The following is a 24,173-nucleotide window of genomic DNA, read 5'->3' on the forward strand; positions in this document are numbered from 1 at the left end:
AGTTTTCCTGGATGTATTATTCTTGGGTGACTTTTTTTTTTTTTTTTTTTTTCCTTCAAAGCTTTATATGTCATCCCATTGCTTTCTTCCCTGCATGGTTTCTGCAGAGTAGTCCGAGTTTAGTCTCACTGACTCTCCTCTGTAGGTAACTTTTTCTTTATCCCTAGCCACTCTAAAAATTCTGTACCTTTGTTTTTGGTAAGTTTGATTATAATATGTCTTGGTGACTTTCTTTTGGTATTATCTTGTGTGGGGTTCAGTGAGCATCTTGGATAGGTATCTTTTCGTCTTTCATGATATCAGGGAATTTTTATGCCAACAAATCTCTCCAAATTTTCTGTTACCCCCGTCCTGTTTTGGTATTCCAATCACTTGCAGATTATTCCTCTTGATAGAGTTCCACGTAATTCTTAGTGTTTCTTCAATTTTTAAAATTATTTTATGATTTTTCCTGAGTAGTTGGTGTCAAGTTCTTTACCTTCAATCTCACTAATTCTGACTCCCATTACCTCGATTCTGCTCCTATAACTTTCTATTGAATTGTCAAATTCTGAAGTTTTATTGTTAATCTTCTAGATTTCTGTTTTCTGTCTCTCTGGATTCTTGCAGCTTATTTAATAAAAAAAAAATTTATTTTTTATTAAATTCGTCATTGTGGTCTTCTCTAATATTCTTAAGATGCTTTATTGCTGTGTGTCTGTATGTTTCTTGGCTTGTTCTTCACTTTGCTTGATCTCCTTCCTTGTCTCTTGAAGAATTCTGTATACTAAAATTGAGATCACAAATATCTTAGATTTCAGGCAGTGATTATGTTTGTTTTTGTATCTGTGTGCTTCTGTGTTTGCATGTGTTCGCACAGATACTGTTCTTGGTACCTGACTTTTTTTTTTAGGGAAAATCAGCCTAACATATTTAATAAATTAATGATTTTCTCTCAGCTGATATATACAGGTGTGACAACAAATTCACTGCTGCCAATGGACATTGTGAAGTGGAAGGGGCCCAGAAGTTAAGGAGCCATGGGTAAGGCATTTAAAGTTTGTAAAATAATGTGGTGCAGCGCTTCTGTTTTTATACCAAGAAGGTGACAGCTTCCTGTGTCTGCTTAATTTATAGTCACAAATGTTATAACAATGAGAACTGTCACTGAGTAAATGACAAGAAGTTAGGATTGATGTTGTTTGTTTTAGTCTTCTCTGATGAATGAGGCAGAAGAACAAAGAGGCATTGAGTCTCTGGATTGTTGATTTTCTTAGATGGATGGGCAGACACACTGAAGGAGGAGTGAGTGATCCTATGATTTTTTTTCTTGGAAAAAAGTTGTGGATTAAGGGAAAAGCAGATGGTTGCTCTAAGTGGCCAGTGGTCTCAGCAACTATGCCTTTTGCTTAGTGAAAAAGCATCCAAACAAGGTTCTCTGAAGCTCAATGGAAGTGTTTCCTGAGTGACTAGGACTGTGGAGACATGGCACCTCAGGGGTGTGCAAATTTTCACTGCTGTGATAATGTTGCAAACACACACCAGCTGTTGTGGCATCAGCATCATGTGTGTCACATTAGAACTGTGCTTCAAAGAGCTTTCAGCAGCTCAATTTTTGGAAGTTGTTTCCTAACTCTTTTTATGAAGGCACCTCTGGGTAGAACCTCTAATGTTTTGGTTAGAAGCTATGTGAGGTAACCATTTGTACCACCCAGAGGCTCTGTGATAATGGTAAATATTGGTAGCTAATGTTTATTGTGGGCCTGCTGAGTTAAGGCTGGGTCCTGGGTCTTATATATATCCTCTCATTTAGTTCTCACAACTCTATGAGGTAAATACTATTATAACTCCTTTTTTAGAGATGAGAAACTTAGGCCCAGAAAGGTTGACTAGCTTACACAAACTCACACAGCTGCTAAGAGTCAAATCCAGGATCTGATTCTCCCTTGACACACATGACAGATGATATTCACAAGCTAAATGCAGCTCCATGGGCGTATTGATCATTGATACCCCACTGGCTTACACCTCCAGATTAAATAATGGCACATATTTTGGAGGGAGTGAAGGAATAAATTAAAATATTCCATTAGTATGTGCATCCACAATTTCTGAGATCCCTAAAAATAGCTTCAAGTGAAAAAGAAATAAGCGATACCCATTCAATTAAAATGAAGTGAAACCTGACAACATCCTGCCCCTCCATAATGCAAATCTGGATAAAAACACAATTGGTAATGGGCTTCTCTCCTCCAGAACAGGCTCACACAGATCATTTCATTATGCTGGCAATAAGGTAACCTGAATTTTCCGCCACAGGGACCCATTTATGGCATTACAGATTATTTCAATTGTCTCAATGTTTTAATAAGTAACATTAACTCCACTCAGTGACTAATATTAATAAATCTTGCAAAGTTGTATTACTGAAGAATAAGCTTACATATACCTTATTTTATTACAAAATTATTATATATCATATTGATAATTAAAAATTACATTATTAATGTGAGCAATAAAATTATTGCCAATCTTATTTGCTTCATTTCATTGTCTTTCTTTTAGCTGTTATTAATTTCAGTAATTTTATAAGATATTTTCAAAGCATACATAATTTTTGGACTGTGCAAATGTAGACGTATATGTGCTATCTGTAGTTAGGTCATCTATGTTTGGCCTTCTTTAATGCAAATTTATCAGTGAGTACAACGATTTTTTAAAAAGCCAATAAAGCTGCAAAATCACATCTTGGCACACAAGGACTAGTTTCTCCTTTTAAACATCACATTGTAAGTGCATTGAAGTGATGTCACAGGGATGAATTTGAATCTATCCTGATTAGTAGAAAATATAAATTATTCACAAGATTATTTCCTGTGTTGTCAATCACTGAGCACACTAATTTTACAACTTATTTTTAAATGCTATTGTAAATGATATCCTTTCTAAATTGTCTGCTGCAGGAATATAGAATACAACTGATATTTGTAAAATGATTTTCCTATTATCCAAAGGGTTATATTCTCTTACCAATAGCTTTGGATTTTTTGTGTACATGGTCATGTCATTTTTTAGTGATGACATGATTACTGCTTTCACCTTCATGTATTTCATGAGTGGAAATAAAGTTCTTGAGGCAATTCCTCATATCCTCGAGATGAAGCAGAAATAAGACACTTCATGTCCCTGTTTGGGTAGGGCTTACATTCTAGTGGGAAGTCACATTTGAGAAAATGCCAGGAGGTGCTGTGATAGAGAGTGGCTACGTTAGATCAGGTGACAGGGAAAACCTCTCTGAAGAAGTGACCTTTAAGCTATATTTTGACTATTAAGGAGGAAAAGACCATGCTAAGGTGAGTGGGAAGGGCATCCACTGCAGAAAGAACAGCCAGCAAAAAGGTTTAAGCTGAAAGTAAATTCTGAGTGTTCCACAGACAGGAAGAAGTCCTGTGTTAGGAGTATAGTGGGCAAGGGGCAAGTGGAGTATCATCATGTCAGACAAGCTGTCTGATGACTTCATGGTTTGTTAGTCAAGGTGAGGAATTTTTTTTTTTTAATTGTGTTCATGAAGGACTAATTGAATTTTTTTGTGCAAAGGGTGACATAATAGGATTTGCAATAAACAATCAAATAGGTTATTGCGTAAGATACTTTCAAACCTTTGTAAATGCTTTAGTAAATAAATTAAATTATGGCATACTTTCAGAATATTACCCAAAGCCAGTCTGCTAAGAGAATATTCCCACAACATCTTGCATTTCTTTGTTTCTCACCTATTTTTATACTACCACACTTAGCTTCTTTTCTCAGGAGCCTGCTTTTATTTACAGATATAAAATTCCCAAACATGGGGTACCATCCTCTGCCCTTTTTCTGGAATGACATCTTCCTTAAAGTTACAAATTTTTTGCATAATGTTTCTACCATGAATTTCACTTATCAAATTTTTGTGACATCTATAAGATTTTTATTTAACTACTTCACTGTGGAAAAATATAAATTCTCTTGCACTATTAGCTAGATTGTATTTAGCAGATATCAGTAGATGTTGATGGAAAGAAGATGGATTGGGTCTTGAGGGGAAGGTAGAGTAAACCAAGATAGCAAAGAACATGGTGCAGAGACTTAGTTTGCACATTTAGAGAAGGGGAAAGGCCAGGAGCATGATGGGTATGAAAAAAATAGCCTAAAAAAGAGATGGGATGGAAAAGTAGGTGCCAGAGTGTGAAGGACCTACCTATTCATGGAGAAAATGAGTTTGTTGGGAGGGTAGTTGTAGAAAACAGCACATTTTATTCTTTGTGAAAAACAAAATTAAACAGTATAGCTAATTAAAAGAAACATGTTCTCAGCTGTCACTGAGTTGTCTCCTGACTCATGTAGACCCCATGCACAACAGAAGGCACACTGGCTGACCCTCCACCATCCCATGATAGTTTTTGACTGCTGTGCTCCACAGCGTTTTCACTGGCCGATTTTGGAAGTATATATCTAGGCCTTACTTTTTAGTCTCTCTTAGTCTGGAAGCTTCTCTGAAACCTATTTAGCACCATGGTAACGGGCAAGCCTCCAGTGACATACAGGAAGTAGCTGCACATGAAGTGCATTGGCTGGGAACCAAAACCAGGTGTCTTGACCGGAAGGCAAGAAATGACCACTGAATCACCACTGCCCCCTAAGAGAAATGTACAGCACAAAGCTTTCATTTAGACTAAAAGTAATAATAATGATGAATACTTTTATCTATTCTCATATTTATGCAACTAGACTTCAGTTAATTATTTCACTTTAAATCCTTTTTTTTTTTTTTTTTAAGATAGCAGAGTTAAATCTTGGATTCAGTTGAGGTTTGCTATCCCAGCTATCCCAGCCAAGAGCATGCTGGGAGAAAGGAGTAAGCAAGCATGGGAAGAAGCTGCAGAGTATTAAGACACCTACATACACAGTGCTAGAGAACTGATGGAGGGGTGGTTAAGAGTTATGGCTATTAACCAAAATGTCAGCCATTAGAGTCTACCAGCTGCTCCTTAGAAGCCCTATGAGACAGATCTACTCTGTTCTATAGGGTCACTATGAGTAGGAATCAGCTTAAGGATAATGGGTTTTGGATGACATATGGAGCTGTAACCCACAGTGTTGTAGTGGCGGGAAGGCCCTGAAAACACCAAAGCAAATCCTTAAGGAGGCCCAGTCAACATAATCCAGATGTTGTTGTTGTTAGGTGCCATGAGTCCTTTCTGATTCATAGCAACCCTCTGGGCAATAAAACACTGCCAGATCTTGCGCCATCCTCACGATTGTTGCTATGCTTAAGCCCATCGTCGCAGCCACTGTGATAATCTGTGTTGCCCACGGTCTTCCTCATTTTCTATGACCCTCTACCAAGCATGGTGTCTTTCTCTAGGGACTGATCTCTCCTGATAACATGTCCAAAGGACGTGAGAGGTAGTCTCAACATCCTTGATTCTAAGGAGCATTCTGGCTGTAGTTCTTCCAAGACAGATTTCTTTGTTCTTTTGGCAGTCGATGGTATATTCAATATTTGTCACGAGCACCACAATTCAAAGGTGTCAATTCTTCTTCGGTCTTCCTTATTGATTGTCCAGCTTTCCCGTGCATATGAGGAGACTGAAAACACCATGGCTTGGGTCAGGCACACCTTAGTCTCCAATGTGACATCTTTGCTTTTCAACACTTTAAAAATGTCTTTTGCAGCAGATTTGCCCAATGCAAAGAGTCTTATTTGTTCCTTGCCTGCTGCTTCCATGGGTATTGATTGTGGATCCAAGTAAAATGAAATCCTTGCCAACTTTAATCCTCTCTCCGTTCATCATGATTTTGGTTATTGGTCCAATTGTCAGGATTTTTTTTTTACTTTGTATTGAGGTGTAATCCATACTGAAGGCTGTGGTCTTTGATCTTCATCAGTAAGGGCTTCAAATCCTCTTCACTTCCAGCAAGCAATGTTGTGTCATCTACATAACTCAGGTTGTTAATGAGTCTTCCTCCAATCCTGATGCCCGTTCTTCTTCATATAGTCCAGCTTCTCGCATTATTTGCTCAGCATACAGATTGAATAGGTATAGTGAAAAAATACAGCCTTGATGCACACCTTTCTTGACTGTAAACCATATAGTATCCCCTTGTTCTGTTCCAATGACTGCATCTTGATCCATGTACAGATTCCTCATGAGCACAATTAAGTGTCCTGGAATTCTCATTCTTTGTAATGTTATGATCCACACAGTTGAATGCCTTAGCATAGTCAATAAAACACAGGTAAACATCTTTCTGGTATTCTCTGCTTTCAGCCAGGATCCATCTGACATCAGCAATGATATCCCTGGTCTATGTCCTCTTATAAAACCAGCTTGAATTTCTGGCAGGTCCCTGTTGATATACAGCTGCAGCCACTTTTGAATGATCTTCAGCAAAGTTTTGCTTGCTTGCATGTGATATTAATGATATTGTTTGATAATTTCTGAATTTGGTTGTATTACCTTTCTTGTAAATAGGCATAAATATGAATCTTTTCCAACCCGTTGGCCAGGTAGCTGTCTTCCAAATTTCTTGGCCTAGACAAGTGAGCATTTCCAGGGCTACATCCGTTTCTCAAAACAGCTCAGTTGGTATTTCATCAGTTCTTAGAGTCTTGTTTTTCACCAATGCCCTCAGTGCAGCTTAGAATTCTTACTTCAGTAGCATTGGTTCCTGATCATATGTTACTCCTGAAATGATTGAACATTGAAACATTCTTTTTGGTATAGTGACTCTGTATTCCTTCCACATTCTTTTTTATTTATTTATCTATTTATGTATTTGTTTATTCATTTGTTTACTTAGTGCTTTAAGTGAAAGTTCACAAATCAAGTCAATCTCTCTAACAAAAACTTATACACACCTTGCTATGCTCTCCTAGCTGCTCCCCCCTAATAAGACAACACACTCCTCCTCTCCACCCTGTATTCCCTGGGTCATTCAACCAGCTCCTGTCCCCCTCTGCCTTCTCTTCTGGCCTCCATAGAGCAGCTGTCCATATATTCTCGTGTGTCTACTTGAGCCAAGAAACTCACTCCTCACCAGTATCATTTTCTTTCTTATAGTCCAGTCCAATCCCTTTCTGAACAGTTGGCTTTTGGAATGGTTCCATTTTGGGGCTAACAGGGGGTCCAGGGACCGTGAACTCCAGAATCCCTCCAATCTCATTCAGACCATTAAGTCTGGTCTTTTTACAAGAATTTGAGATCTGCATCCCACTGTTTTCCTGCTCCATCAGGGACTCACTGTTGTGTTCCCTTTCAAGAAGTCATCGTTGGTAGCTGGACACCATCTACTTCTTCTGATCTCAGACTGATGTAGTCTCTGGTTTGTGAGGCCATTTCTGTCTCTTGGGGTCATCTTTACCTTTTGTCTTTAGTGTTCTTCTTTCTCCTTTGTTCCAGGTGGGTTGAGGCCAGCTGATGCATCTTAGAGGGCCACTTGTTAGTGTTGAAGACAGCAGATGGCACTCACCAAAGTGGGATGTAAAACATTTTCTTAATATATCAAGCAAACAGCAATCAAAAAAGAGCAGGAATAGCAATATTAATTTCTGGCAAAATACACATTAAATTGAATTCACCACAAAGTATAAGGAAGGATACTATATAATGATTAAATGGACAATACACCAGGAGGATATAACCATAGTAAATATTTTACACACCCAATGACAGGGCTGCAAGATACATAAAACAAACTTTAAAAGCATTGAAAACTGAGATAGGCAGCTCCACAATACTAATGGTAATGAGATCAAGTTGGTCGATTGTGGCATTTAGATTTTCCATGTCTTTATTCACCTTCTTTCTTGATGTTCTGTCCTTCACCAAAAGTGGTGTGTTGAAGTCTCCTACTAGAATTTTTTCCATCCTTTGATTTTTAGTTTGTTTATGTCTTCAAGTCTAAAGTGTGTCTCTTGTGGGCAGCCTATGGACAGACCATACTTTTTTATCCATTCTACCACTGCCTCTTTGTTGGTAAGTTTAGTCCATTTCCATTCAGCATAATTATGGATAGGTATAAGTTTAGTGCAGTCATTTTGATGTCTTTTTTTGTATGTTGCTGACAGTTTCTTTGTTTTTGCTGAGTCTGTGTGTTTCTTGCATTTTATTTCAGAGTGTAGGAATGTTAGTCTCCTTTGTGATTACCTCATTATTTACCCTTATTTTTCTAAGTTTAAACCAAACTTTTATCTAACTAGATCACCTTGACTTCATCTCCATATGAAAGATCTATGACTACACTTTTCAGTCCCTCTTTATTGATTTAATTTTATCACTTTTTACAAAATGATATCACTGTTTCCCTGTTTTGAGGTTTTTTTCTTTTTTTTTTAATCTTGATATATTTTTATGAATTCGCTGTGTTGATATCTGGTTGCTCTGCCCTGTGTTCTAGTCTTGGGTTATTATCTAATTTTATTGATGTTCTAACCAGAGGACTCCCTTTAGCATTTCTTACAGTTTTTTCTGTCTTCTTTTGAAGGCTCCTGTGTTGTTTCATGTTTTTCCCATAAAATCCTTCAGTATTGCAGCTTTAAGCGGGAATTTTTTCTTCAGTTCTTTCAGTTTGAGAAATGCTGAGCATGTTCTTCCATTTTGGTTCTATCTCCAGGTCTTTGCATATGTCATCATAATACATGACTTTGCCTTCTCCAGCCTCCTTTCAAATCTTTTGTTCAACCCTTTTACTTTATCATATTTTCCTTTTGCTTTAGTTACTTGACGTTCAAGAGCAAGTTCCAGAGCCTCTTCTGACATCCATTTAAGTCTTTTCTTTCTCTCCTGTCTTTTTAATGGCCTCTATTTTTCTTCACGTGTGATGTCCTTGATGTCATTTCACAGTTCCTCTGGTCTTCGGCAATTAATGTTCAATGCATCAAATCTATTCTTGAGATGTTTTTTAAAATCACATGGGATATACTTGAGTTTATACTTTGGCTCTCATGGACTTGTTCTAATTTTCCTCATTTTCAACTTGAGGTTGCATATGAGTAATTGATGCTCTGATCTGCAGTCGGCCCCTGGCTTTTTTCTGACTGGTAGTATTGAGCTTCTCCATCATCTCTTTCCACAGATGTAGTTGATTTGATTCCTATATATTCCATCTGGCTAGGTCCATGTGTATAATCGCTGTTTTTGTTTGTGAGAAAAAGACATTTGAAATGAAGAAGTCTCAGTCTTGCAAAATTCTATCATGCGATCTCTGGCATGATTTCTACCACCAAGGCCATATTTTACAACTACTGATTCTTCTTCTTCATTTCCAACTTTTGCATTCCAATCACCAGTAATTTCAGTGAATCCTGATTGCATGTTCGACCAATTTCAGACTGCAGAAATTGGTAAAAAATCTTAATACTCTTCATCTTTGTCCTTAGTAGTTGGTGTGTAAATTTGAATAACAGCCATATTAACTGGTCTTCCTTGTCGGCATATGGATATTATCACTGACAGCATTGTAATTAAGGGCAGATCTTGGAACTTTCTTTTTGACAGTGAATGCAATGCCTTCCTCTTCAAGTTGCCCTTTCTGGCATAGTAGACCATATGGTGATCCCATTCAAAACATCCAGTAAAAGTCCATTTCAACTCACTAATGCCTAGGATATTGATCTTTATGCTTTCCATTTCATTTCTGATGATTTCCAATTTTCCTAGATTCATGTTTCTTACAATTCAGGTTCCAATTATTAATAGATTTTTGTTGCTGTGTCTTCTCATTTTGAGTATGCCACGTCAGCAGTTTGACCCCATTCAAGTCATTAAGGTCGACTCTACTGGGTTTTGGGCTACTTTGAAGGGACAGCTCTTCCCATGAATATTTTGAGTACTTTCCAACCTGGGGGGCTCATCTTACAGCACAATATCAGACAATGTTCTGCTGTTATTCATAAGGTTTTCACTGGCTAATTCATTTCAGAAGTAGACTGCAGGTCCCTCTTCTTAGTCTATCTTAGTCTGGAAACTCACCTGAACCCTGTCCACCATCAGTGACCCTGCTGGTATTTGAATACCAGTGGCATAGCTTCCAGCACCACAGCAACACACCAGCCCCCACAGTATGACAAACTGTAAGACATGTGGGGGATGATCTTGATATTATTTGGTAAGTCAGAGAGATGATTCTTGGCCAGTGTGAGATAGACAAGACCAGCCCCTTAAGGATAGCTCTGTCCGACTAAAGTATAATGTAGGGCGCCCATGCAATTTTAAGATTTCCGATAACCACATTATATAATAAAAAGAAACAGGTGAAATTAATTTCAATTAACTCACTATATCCAAAGTAGGATCACTTCAACATACAATTAATGTAATGAGCTATTTTGCATTGCTTTTTTTTTTTTTTTACCTACTTAGTCTTTGAAACCCAGCACATTTACTGCATATTTTCATTCAGACTAGCCACATTTCACATGCTTAATATCCACAGATGAATACTGGCTAACTTATTGAACATCTCAGCCTTTGGAATTAGGAAATGGACTTAACTAGCTGGCTAGAATGTAACTCTAGTCTTGTCCCTGGAGAATACCATCTTATAGTCTTTCTTTTGCATGCTGTGGTTTACAGGATAGGTAGCTTGTCTAGAAAAAATAAATAAACAATCACTTTTAAGCTACATTCATCAAAAAATAATCTCACATCCTGCCTGTTATGGTGCTCCAAACCACTTCAGCCTGAAACCACTCCAGGTACTTTCTGTAAAGTTCAACTTGTTCTGGAATCCATAGTCCTGTGGTACTCGGGTTGAGAGCAGGGCTGAAAGGACTACAACAAACCAAGTATCATAAGCCTCCCTAGACTCCCAGCCAATATTCACTTCATTAATTTTACTACATTGAAAGCAGTATCATCAAAGAATTGTTACACAATGGCAAAATTGTATATCATTTATGCCATTGTCCTCCTCAATAAATGAAAAAAAAAAAAAAAACCCAAACTCATTGCCATTGAGTCTTCTGTTGCTGACATTACATCTGTATTGTGGAGCAGCACCTTTCTTTGGAGACCATGCCTGTGGGGTGGTTACTATTTTGTGTGACAAGATGCTGGTTGTATGTTATTTATTCATGCTCTTTGTCTTTTTCCCAGGCTGACCTTTTCACTCTCTCCTTTTAAAGCCAGGCTGTAGAATTTATAGCATGTTTTTTTTAGCAGGTGATGGCTTGTTATTTTATATTAACTTTATTGAGTTATAATGGATAATCAAATGCCCATGTTTAAAGTGTACTGTTCCATTAATTCTTTTAAAATCTGCTTTATTTGGAATTAGTACCATAATATAAAATTAACCAATATTAAATCTGTAATTCGATGAGTTTTGATAAAGATCTGTTTACATAGTCACTACCATAATCAATATCTAGACTATTTCAGTTACCCCTAAAATTCCCCTTACACCATCCTTAACATGTAATAGTGGTTTCTAATATGGGCAGGAAATACCCTTTGCTAAGCATGGAAGCCGTAAGAAGAGATACTGGGACATTCTGTTCTAACAGTTATAAAATCAAATAGACCTTGTTCAGATATTCTTAGAAGTAGTGTGAGGAATAAAGAACCACTGAGCATCCTAGCATCATTATTTGTTTTCTAATAGTATTATTAAAAAAAAAAAAAAAAAACTACTTTCTATAAAGAAAGAATTGCCAAAGTCAATGATTGAAAAAATCAGACCATTTTGTTTGAAGTCTATCATTAAATAGCTATACAATCTTTAAGTTTTGGTTGGAAAAAACTAATACTGAGACAAGAAACTGTCCTTTAACCAGTTTTCAAATGCTTATGACTCTGAACATGTGTGGAAACAGGACCAGAAAGAGGCAAATCATTTAAAGCTCCATGATACAAATCAAACATTAGAAGATTAAGGGTTCGTCAAGCAGAAAATGTTTATTACTGTTCTTAATTTACGTATCTCTCTACAGTAAGGCTTTATGCTCACTTATTCATTTTAGGAGATCTGGATTCAGTACCAAGAGAGCAAGTCTGCAACTTCTAGCATAAGCACTGCTTTTCCATATAATAAAATCATAGTGAACACATAAAATACAAATCAAAGCTAGAATGTTCCTTAGAAACGATGTAGGATTATGAGATTTTGTCATGCTTACTTTGAACATGTCATCAGGAAAGACACATCACTACAAAGGACATCATGTTCAGTAAAGCAAAGGTTAGTGAAAATAAGGGCAACCCTCCAGGAAAGGGAGCGACATGTGATTACAACAACAACTCAAACATACCAAAGATTATGAGAATGGTGCAGGACCAGGCAATGTTTCCTTCTGATATACATAAGGTCACCATGGGTTGAAGCTTCAAACCTGAGTAGTCTGGCATCCAAGCTAATAGTGATAATTACTCTTTGGGCTCTAGGCATGAGAAAGAACCACTGAACACTCACAATATCACCCACTTCCCACCTCCGTGGAAATCCTTGCACCATTTAAAATCCTCAAATTCCATACTTACATAGACGCCTGTTAAAGCCCTCCCAGACTATGCCTCATATGCCTTTCTCTCGTCTCTCTCCTTCCTGTGCATATGTTGCATTATAACTTTACTACAAGATGTTCCAAGGCAGAAAAGTTATGTAATTACTTAGCCTTCCAGGAAGCCAGCAGTGTTTGATCATTTCAGAATACATTTATGGCAGTGGTGACTTTGAAAAAGTGGTGATGACGGTGGTGGTGAAGATTGGATGAGAGCAACAAAAACACCAGTTCTATAATGAGAGAAGTATAGACCAGGAGGGTGAAACTGTGACCAGGGGTTCAAATGCCTGGTTTTCTGCACAGACATATCACACCGATTGGAATCTGGACGTTCATTTTGTCCTGTCATTCTATGTGCGCGGTCTTGGAGTTCTACCAGAAGATATTACAAGAGATGAGGAAGCAAAGACAAAGAAATCATTCAATGGATGTTAAGTTTCTCAGCAACTCCACTCTTACCCTGGACTCCTGCCTTTTGTGATTCCTGCAGCCCTGGGGACCATGATCACAAGGCGTCCTCCCTAGCAGGTGGGGTGCAAAGCCACTAGCAGGTATTCTTCCCCTCCCCCATTTGATCTTTTCTACTGGAATGTCTCTATTGTCTAAATAATTTTGGGAGATAGTGGCACCTAAACTTTTATGTAAAGATACCATCATGTAGCCCTAGGGGCCCAGATTCAGTACTGATGACTGTCAGTCTTGCACAATGTGGAGGGCCCAAGGAGGGCTGGGAGGGGCAGTGACTGCAGTAGAAATAGCCCAAGCTGTGGAAACTGCTTCCTACAACACCACCATGGCCCGAGCTCTGGGGTGGCTGCCGATGTTGCTGCTATTGCTGCTCTTCTGTTCTTGTGCCCAGAGTTCCCCACTGAACACATCGAGCTCCACAAATGAGCGCTGGTTTATGCAAAAGCTTGACCATTTTGACCAAAAGGAAATATTCTGGCGTCAGGTAAAAAATAATGGCCAGGGCTGATGATGATGGGTGGGTGATTTTATGAGCTTGAGGCCATGAAGAGGCAGAGGTCCAATATAGAAGAGATATGGAGTGTTTTCATTCGCTGGATGGTTCAAACAGTTAAGCACTGAGCGATTAACTAGAAGGCTGGTTGTTCACACTCAGCTAGAGGTACCTTGGAAGAAAAGCCTGGTAATGTTCTTAAAAGTGACAGCTTTGAAAACCCTATGGAGCACAGGTCTATTCTGACAATCATGGGCTCACCATGGGTCAGAATTGCCTGGGTGGCAACTGATTTGTCTACTTGGTTTGAGGACATTTCACTGAACCAACATGCCTTCCTTCGCTGAACCATGTAATTTTGAAGGAATATGTTCAGTTGTTTTTTGTTTGTTTTTAGGTTTACTTTCAAAGTTGTATGAAGTTTCTATAAGTTTGCTGGGACTAGAGTACTGTTCAAATTCAGTTTTTTTGTTTGTTCACTTTTTTTTATGTGAGAGCTGGGGAGCAAGAGTACGTCATAGATAATATCAAGTTCATTCCTGTGGTGTTTTTGTTAGGTGCTGTTGAGTCAGTTCTGACTCATAATGACCCTATGTACAACAGTACAAGATAATGTTGGGTTCTGTGCTGTCTGTACAATTGTTTCTATGATTGAGCCATCGTGGAAGTCATAGTGTCAATCAATCTCCTTTAGGGCCTCCCTCTCTTTTGCTGATTCTCTACCAAGCATGATGCCTTACTCCAGGGACTGCGCCCTTCAGATAACATGCCCAAAGTATATGAGACTAGTCGCTCCATCTCCACTTCTACGGAGCATCGTGGCTGCATTTCCAAGACAGATTTCTTCATTCTACTGGGAATCTGTGATATACTCAATGCTTTTCACCAACAGCATAATTCAAAGGCATCAATTATTCTTTGGTCTTCCTCATTCATTGTACAGTTTTTGCATGCATATTAGGTGATAGAAAATACCATGGTTTGGGACAGTCACACTTTCATCCTCAAAGTGGCATGTTTGCTTTTTACAACTTTAAAAAGGTCTTTTGCAGCAGATTTGCCCAACGCAATATGTTGTTTGATTTCTTGACTGCTGCTTCCATGGGCATTGATTATGGCTCCAAGTAAAATGAATCTTTGACAAATTCAGTGTTTTGACTCTAGTCATGATGTTGCTAATAGATGCAGCGTTGAGGATTTTTGTTTTCTTCATGTTGCTGTAGAGATATGTAATGCTTGAAGTGTCTTTTTGTTGTTGTTATTATTATGGTAGAAGCTATTGATGCCCAATGGCTAGGTGTATTAATTCACTGGACGGGTTGCAAGATGATAATGCTAATTTTATCAGTCTTCATCTATTAACTTGAATATGTGTAAAAGAGACTTCCCATCGTCTATTATTTGGTTACTTGGTGACACAATTTATATTGGAAAGACAGTGTAAATACATGACTCATTCTCTTTATTTACCAGATTTTAAAAGAATATTAAAGGTAGTAGATTTAGAATATTGCACAATCACTCATTTTCTTTACCTTATTTTGCACAGTCTCTGAATAATAAGACCAACACTGTCACCAAAAACATAATTACTGAAATTAAAAAAAAAAAACTTTCTAGTCTTTTTTGTCCACAAGGGTGATTCTCCTAAAGATGTATAATCAAATAACGGCTTTCCAGTCACTCGCAATAGTTTCTCTCTGTGTGATTATGTGAACTATCAGATATGATTTGTGTCTATTTGTTTCATTTTTTATTTCTAAAATTGATTTTGTAAACATTAATTTCGTTTTATAATCACCTAAAATATTTGTATGGTTCCAAAATCAAATTGATAAAGCAAGATGATTCGATAAAGTCATTTTTGTTTGGTTACATGGAGTAATTCTCATTAACAGCCAGAGATATGTAGATGACTAACTCCTCACAACAGTACCGATAGGCAACATCATGATAAAGGAAGAAAAGATTGAAGTTGTCAAGGATTTTGTTTAATTGAATCCACAATCAAAACCTGTGAACTTAGCAGACAAGCAGTTGAATGACATATTGCATTGGGCAAATCTGCTGCATAAGATCTCTTTAAAGTGTTAAAAAGCAAAAATTGCTCTTTGAGGACTAAGGTGCACCTGACCCAAGCCATAGTATTTTCAATCATGATACTTTGAAATTCAATTCTGTTCTGCATTTTCCCTCTTTTAATCATATGCATGCAAAATCGAGTTGATGAATAAGGAAGGCCAAAGGAAAACAGATGCATTTGAACTATGATGTCATCAAAGAATATTGACTATACCATGAACTGCCAGAACAACAAATAAGTACGTCTAGGAAGAAGTACAGCCAAAATGTTCCTTAGAAGCAAGGGTGGCAAGACTTCGTCTCAAGAACTTTAGATGTGTCACCAGGAACAAGCAGTCCCTGGAGAAGGACATCATGATTGGTACAGTAGAGGGTCAGTGAAAAAGAGGAAGACCCTCAATGAGGTGTATTTATAGAATGACTGCAAGAATGGGCTCAGACATATCAAGGATAGAGAGGGTGGTACAGGACTAGGTAGGAAGTGTGTCATTTTGTAGCATACAAGGCAGCTATGAGATGGAACTGAGTTGACAGCACCTGACACCAACAACATCATATTAATATGCTGGGTATATCTCTGTATGACTTTGTAAAAGATGAAGCCCTTTGTCTCTTTGCACTATAACTTGCCAGCTTTTCGCCTTTACTTTCCCATTTTTCTTAGTGATATTAAACTTTTATCTTTCATTTTTCATTTATAATTTAATTCGTTGCTGTGGAGCATATATACAGTCAAACACACACAAATCGACAGTTTTTACATGTACTACTCAGTAATATTGATTCCATTCTTTGAGTTGTGCAACCATTCTCACCCTAATTTGCTGACATGTTCCTCTTCCATTAAGATAAACTCACTGCCCACTAAAATTCCGATCTAATCTTTACATTGTTCTTGTCAGTTTGATCCCATGTGTTGAGATCTTAAAAGAACATAATGCTGAAGGATGACATACTTTACTAATTAAGTGAAAATATTCTTTGGTTTTAAGAAGCCTTCAGGGGAAATTTTTACTTTAAAGTTTAAGTATTATCTCAGGGCAATAGTTTCAAGGCTTCAGCCATCTGCCATATCTCCAGAAATTCTAGTTTGTAGGATAATTTGAAATTCTGTTCTGCATTTTCCCACTATTAATCAGCATATATTTTTCATTTTCAGATTTTGTAACGTTTAATTCTATTCAAAATCATAAGCTCAAGGTTGTTTTAGGCTTAGTGTTGTATGCAAGTAGACACGTTTTCAATTCCAGTCCCTTTGTCAAAATAGCTTCTATAGGAAAGATTTGTAAGAATTATATTCTGTGAATTTTCATACTTGTGTGATGTCTAAACAACTAGTTTATAATTCTTGCTTGTCACTTTTCTTCACTTAGTTAATATGCTTTCTTAAACTCTCATCTAGCAGTAAATAGGGCTGTGTAGTTGGTTGAGTCCAGCCAAAATTATTGCGGCAATGCTTGAAGATCCTTTCTTCTTTGAAGTAAATAAAAATCCCTTGGCCACATCTTGATGTCTATGAGTATATATCAGATTTTCATGAGACACAGTCTATTAATTCTAGAACCTTGTTTGGAATTATATATTTTTGCTGTTCACTACATCCGTTTTTCTTCTTCAAAGTCACTAATTACACGTGTGTTGCATGACCATTGTCTATTTCACGGTTTTAATTTTCTCTCTAATTCAAACACTTTTTCATTTATTTCTAATTCTTCTTCAGCTTGTACTCTAGATTCCTTATAACTGTGAATGATTTTTATTTTTGCAGTAAGTTCATTTTTCCTTGTACTTATATCTTCAGCATGGCCACTAGAGTTTTCATCTCTTCAGGTTATTTTTTCATTATGTCTTCTGATCTCTTGTTTATAGAGGTGATTTTCTTTAAGTTCTTGAATTATTCTTAGGAAAAAACCTCTTGTCACAATTATAAAATGCTTCGCAATACCATTATTTTTAGCCTGATAACATCCTCTGATGATCAGGCTCTTTGTAATAGGCACTCTCATACATAGAAGCTAGGAATGAAAAAATGTTACGGTCTTTTTAAAAGAGTATTTAGTAATATTTAGTAAAGTAACATCCACTTTTAGGAATCTATCTGAAAGACCCACTAGCAAAAATACAAAAAGAAACATGCGCAAAGTGTTCAGTGCAGCACCATATAAAATAGTAACAGATGAAAAATGAAACAAATTTCTTCAATAGAATACTGGTTTAATTATTAAGGCATACCCACACTAGAAAATACCATGTAGGTGTAACAGAGATACAGAATATTTCAACATCTCCATATACAGCTATATACTGATATCCAAGATATGATATACTGATATCCAAGATATGATACTATGTGAAAATAGCAGAATGACATCCTAAAAAAAGACAGAAAACAGAAATTTGTATTTATATTTTACAAAAATAATGAAATAATACATTCAAAATTAGTAAAAATGGTTACATGTACTGAGAGCAAGTAAAAGGTTTAGAAAATAGAAATGATCCCTATTTTATTTTTGGGAGGGGCAGATTCAACTTCTTTTTTTATTTTTTATTTATTGTCCTTTAACTGAAAGTTTACAAATCAAGTCAGTCTCTCATACAAAAACTTATACACACCTTGCTATGTAACCCTAGCTGCTCTCTCCCTAATGGGACAGCACACTCTTGCTCTCTACCCTGTATTCCCCATGTCTGTTCAACCAGCATCTGTCCCCCTCTGCCTTCTCAACTCACCTCCATACAGGAGATGCCACGTACTCCCATGTGTCTTCTTGAGCCAAGAAGCTAACTCCTCATCAGTATAATTTCCTGTTTTATAGTCCAGTCCAATCATTCTCTAAAGAGCTCCATTCAGGAATGGTTCCAGTCCTTCCAATAAGGAGGATCCAGGGGCTATGACCTCTGGGATCCCTCCAGTCTCAGTCAGACCACTACGTCTGATCTTTTTGTTAGAATTTGAGGTATGTATCCCACTGTTCTCCTGCTCTATCAGTGATTTCTCTGTTGTTTTCTGAGTCAGGGCAGTCATCAATCGTAGCCGGGCACCATCTAGTACTTCTGGAATTAGGGTGATGTAGTCTCTGGTTTATGTGGCCCTTTATGCCTCTTGGGCTCATATTTACCATGTGTCTTTGGTTTTCTTCATTCTCCTGTGCCCCAGGTGGTTTGAGACTAATAGATCCATCTTAGGTGGCTTCTTGCTAGCATTTATGACCCCAGATGCCACTCACCAAGGTGGAAGGCAGGATGTTTTCTTAATATATTTTGTTATGCCAGTTGACCTAGATGTCCTCTGAAACCAAGGTCTCCAGACCCCCTTCCCTGCTATTCTGGCTTTCAAAGCATTTGGTTGTATTCAGGAAACTTCTTTGCTTCTGGTTCAGTCCAGTCGTGCTGACTTCCCTTGTGTTGTGTGTTGTCTTTCCCTTCATCTTAAATAATTCTTGTCTACTATGTAATTAATGAATACCTCTCTCCCTCCCTCCCCATCCATCTAACCATCAAAGAATATTTTCTTCTGTGTTTAAGCTTTTTCTTGAGTTCTTACAATACTGGTCTCATATAATACATGCCCTTCTGAGACTGAATAATTTCACTCAGCATAATGCCTTCCAGAATCCTCCATGTTACGAGATGTTTCAGGGATTCATTGTTGTTCTTGATTGTTGCATAGTATTCCATTCCATGAATATACCATAATTTGTTTATCCATTCTTCTGTTGATGGGCACCTTGGTTGTGTCCATCTTTTTGCTATTGTAAACAATGCTGCAATGAACATAGGTGTACATATATCTATTCCTGTGAAGGCTCTTATTTCTGTAGGATATATTCCAAGGAGTGGGATTGTTGGATTGTATGTTAGTTCTATTTCCAGCTTTTTAAATACGCACCAAATCAATTTCCAAAGTAGTTGTACCATTTTAAATTCCTACCAGCAGTGTATAGGTGTTTCAGTCTCTCCACAACCTCTCCAACATTTATTATTTTGTGTTTTTGGATTAATTCCAGCCTTGTTGGGGTGAGATGGTATCTCATTGTAGTTTTCATTTGCATTTCTGTAATAGTTAATTATCTTGAGAATTTCTTCATGCATCTGTGAGCTGCCTGAATGTCTTCTTTGGTGAAGTGCCTGTTCACATCCTTTTCCCATTTTTTAATTGGGTTGTCTTTTTGTTGTTTAGTTTTTGCAGGATCATATAGATTTTAGAGATCAGACGCTGATCAGATTTGTCATAGCCAAAAACATTTTCTCAGTCTGTAGGTAGTCTTTTTGCTCTTTTTGTGAACTCTTTAGATGAGCACAAATGTTTGATTTTTAGGAGCTCTCTGTTACCTAGTTTCTCTTCTGGTGTTCCTGCATTGTTAGTAATGTTTTGTATACTGTTTATGCCATGTATTAGGGCTCCTAGTGTTGTCCCTATTTTTTCCTCCATCATCTTTATTATTTCAGATTTTATATTCAGGTCCTTGATCCATTTTAAGTTGGTTTTTGTGCATGGTGAGAGGTATGGGTCTTGTTTCATTTTTTTGCAGATGGATATCCAGTTATGCCAGCACCATTTGTTATAGGGGGACTGTCTTTTCCCCATTTAACAGACTTTGGACCTTTGTCAAATATGGATTTGATTTTTGTCAAATTTGGATTGAGATTGCATTATGTCCATAGTTCGCTTTGGATAGAATAGACATTTTCACGGTGTTGAGTCTTCCTATCCATGCGCAAGGTATGTTTTTCCACTTATGTAGGTTTTTTTTTTTTTTCATTACTGTACTCTAAATGAAGTTTTACAAAACTTACTAGTTTCTCATCAAGCATTTAGTACACACATTATTGTATGACATTGGTTAACAACCTCACTACATGACAACTCTCCCTTCTCAATTCTGGGTTGCCTATTACCACCTTTCCTGTTCCCTCCTGTCTTCCATTCCCTGCCCCAGGTCTGTTGCACTCCTTTAGTCTTGTTTTGTTCCATAGATCTATCCAATCTTTGGCTGAAGGGTGAACCTTAGGAGTGACTTCATTACTGAGCTGAACGGGTATCTGGGGGCCATATACTCAGGGTTTCTCCAGTCTCTGTCAGGCCAGCAAGCCTGGTCTTCCTTTTTGAGTTAAAATTTTGTTCTATATTTTTCTCCAACTCTTTCCAGGATCCTTTATTGTGAACCCTGTCAGAGCAGTCAGTGGTGGTAGCCAGGGACTATCTAGTTGTACTGGACTCTGTCTGGAAGAGGCCATGGTAGATGTGGTCTGTTAGTCCTTTGGACTAATCCTTCCCTTGCATCTTTACTTTTCTCCATTCTTCCTTGCTCCTGAAGGAGACCAGTAGAATATCCTAGATGGCCACTCCCATGCTTTTAAGAACCCAGACGCTACTCACCAAAGTAGAATGTAGAACTTTAACATTATAAAGTGTGTTATGTCAATTGAGCTAGGTGTTCCCTGAGACCATGGTCCCCACAGCCCCCGGCCCAGCAAATTGATCCCTCAGGGAGGTTAAATGTGTCTATGGAGATACCATGACCTTGCCTTGTACAGGTTATGCTAGCTTCCCCAGTATTGTGTACTGTCTTACCCTTCATCAAAGTTACCACTTATCTATTGTCTATTAAGTGTTTTTCCATCCCCACCCTTACCCTCCCTTGTAACCATCAAAGATTGTTTCTTTTTGTATGTAAATCTTTTCATGAGTTTTTATAGTAGTGGTCTCATACAATATTTGTCCTTTTGTGATTGACTTATATCACTCAGCATAATGCCCTCCAGATTCCTCCATGTTAGGAGGTGCTTCACAGATTCGTCGTTGTTCTTTATCATTGTGTAATACTCCATCGTGAGTATGCACCACAGCTTGTTTATCCATTCATCTGTTGATGGGCATCTAGGTTGTTGCCATCTTTCTGCTATTGTGAACAATGCTACAATGAACATGGGTGTGCATATGTCTATTCATGAGGCAACTCTCATTTCTCTAGGATATATTTCTACGAGTGGTGTTGCTAGATCATATGGTGTTTCTATCTCTAGCTTTCTAAGAAAGTGCCATATCATTTTGTATGGTTGTATCATTTTGCATTCCCCCCAGCAGTGCATAAGAGTTACCATCTCCTGCACCTCTCTAACATTTGTTATTTCCTGTTTTATTGATTCCTGCCAGTAATGCTGGGGTGAGATGGTATCTCATTGTGGTTTTGATCTGTATTTCTCTAATGGCTAGAGCTCATGAGAATTTCTATTGGCAGCTTGATTGTATTCTTTGGTGAAAGGTCTGTTGATTTTCTTTGCCCAATTTTTAATTGGATTATTTGTCTTTTTCTTGTAGAGGTGTTGGATTTTCTTGTGGATTTTAGAGATTAGACCTTTGTCTGACTTGTAACACCCAAACATTTTTTCCAGGTCTGTAGGTTCTCTTTTTGCTCTTTTGGTGAAGTCTTCTGTGAGCATAAATATTTACTTTTTAGAAGATCCCAGTTATCTAGCTTATCTTCTGGAGCTTATGTGTTTTTGGTTGTGGTTTGTATCCTGTTACGCCGTGTATTAAGGCCTCTAGCATTGATCCTATTTTTTCTTCTATGAACTTCATCATTTTTGGCTTTATATTTACGTCTTGATCCATTTTGAGTTAGTTTTTGAATATGGTATGAGGGATAGGTCCTGTTTCATTTTTTTTTTTTTTCCAGATGGACATTGAGTTTTGCCAGCACCATTTGTTAAAAAGGCTCTTTTCCCCATTTTATGGACCTTGGGCCCTTGTTGAAGATCAGGTGACCATCCATCACCACCACTGCTGTTGAGTTGATTCTGACTCACTGCGACCCTATAGGTCAGAGTAGAACTGCTCCATAGGCTTTCCAAGGAGCGCCTGTCAGATTCATACTGCCGACCTCTTTGTTAGCAGCCATAGCACTTAACCACTAGGCCACCAGAGTTTCCCAGGTGACCATAGGCACATGGATTTAAGTCTAGTTTCTCGATTCTGTTCCATTGGTCAATGTATCTATCCTTATACCAGTACCAGGCTGTTTTGACTACCATAGCTGTATAGTAGGTTCTGAGGTCAGGTAGTGCGAGTCCTCCTACTTTATTCTTCTTCTTCAGTACTGCTTTTCTTACCCGGGGCTTCTTCCCTTTCCATATAAAGTTAATGATATGTTTTCCATCTCTTTAAAGAATGTTGTTGGTATTTGGATTGTGATTGCTTTGTATTTGTAAATCACTTTGGGTAGAATTGTTATTTTCACATTGTTGAGTCTACCTATCCATGAGCATGGTATATTTTTCCATTTATGCAGATCTTTTGGTCTCTTGCAGTAGTGTTTTCTTTGTATAGGTCTTTTACATCCCTGGTTAGATTTATTCCCAAGTATTTTTTTTTTTAATTGGCTATTCTAAGTGGTATTGTTTTTGTGATTGTCTTTTCATTGTTCTCTTTATTGATGTATAGGGATTCAACTGATTTTTGTATGTTTGTCTTTTATCCTGCTGCACTGAGGAATCTTTCTGTTGGTTCCAGGAGTTTTCTCATGGAGTCTTTTGGATTTTCTATGTATAGTATCATACCATTAGGAAATAGGGATTGTTTAACTTCTTCATTACCAATTTTGATGCCCATTATTTCTGTTTCTTGCCTTATTGCTCTTGCTAGGACTTCCAGCACAATGTAAAATAAGGGTGGAGATAAAGGGCATCCTTGTGTTGTTTCTTTTTTCAAGGGGAATATTTTCAGCCTTTCTCCATTAGGAATGATGTTGGCAGTTGGTTTGCATAGATGCCCTGTAGTATGTTCAGAAATTTCCCTTATATACATATACTGTTGACAGTTTTTCTCAGGAATGGGTGTTGGACTTTGTCAAATGCCTTTTCTGCATCGATTGTGATGATCATGTGATTTTTTTTTTTTTTCCTTTTATTCATTGGATTACATTGATTGATTTTCTAATGTTGAAACACCTTTATATACCTGGTATGAATCTTACTTGGTCATGGTGTATTGCTATTATTTTTGACAATCCAAAAATTATTGTTTTTGATATGATGGTGAATTCTATTGTCTAGAATTTGTTGAGTATTTTTGCATCTGTATTGAGGAGATATATTGGTCCGTGATTTATTTATTGGTGTCTTTGCATGGTTTTGTATCAGGGTTATGCTGGCTTCGTGTTGGTAGAATTATACGGTGAAGCCATCCGGACCAGGGCTTTATTTGTTGGGAGGTTTTTTTTGTTTGTTTTGTTTTGTTTTTTTAATGACCTTTTCATTCTCTTCTCTTGTTATGGGTCTGTTCAGATTTTCAACATCATTTTTTGTTACTTTGGGTAGGTAGTGTGCCTCTAGAAATTTGTCTATTTCCTCTAGTTTTTTAAATTTGTTGGAGTATAGTTTTTCATAATACTCTCTTATGATCCTTTTTATTTCAGTAAGGTCTGTTGTAATGTCCTCCATTTCATTTCTTATTTGCGTTATTTGTGTCCTCTCCTGTTTTTCTTTTGTCAATTTGGCCAGTGGTTTTTCTATTTTATTGATCCTTTCACAGAACCAACTTTTGGTTTTGTTGGTTCTTTCTGTTGATTTTCTATTCTCTATTTCATTTATTTCTGCTCTGAT

At 37.4% G+C, this 24,173-nt stretch overlaps 1 protein-coding gene across 1 annotated transcript in view; it reads left to right on the forward strand.

The window, feature by feature from the left end:
• The first annotated feature begins 13,295 nt into the window (after positions 1–13,295).
• Positions 13,296–24,173, forward strand: part of LOC100666235 (putative serine protease K12H4.7) — a 102,651-nt gene continuing 91,773 nt past the window's right edge. Inside the window, exon 1 of the mRNA XM_023541023.2 lies at positions 13,296–13,475. Coding sequence (XP_023396791.2) covers positions 13,317–13,475 — 159 coding nt within the window. The 5' untranslated portion in view covers positions 13,296–13,316. The remainder of the gene's footprint in view (positions 13,476–24,173) is intronic.

The sequence above is a fragment of the Loxodonta africana genome, chromosome 6, assembly GCF_030014295.1.
Source record: "Loxodonta africana isolate mLoxAfr1 chromosome 6, mLoxAfr1.hap2, whole genome shotgun sequence".
NCBI lineage: Eukaryota > Metazoa > Chordata > Mammalia > Proboscidea > Elephantidae > Loxodonta > Loxodonta africana.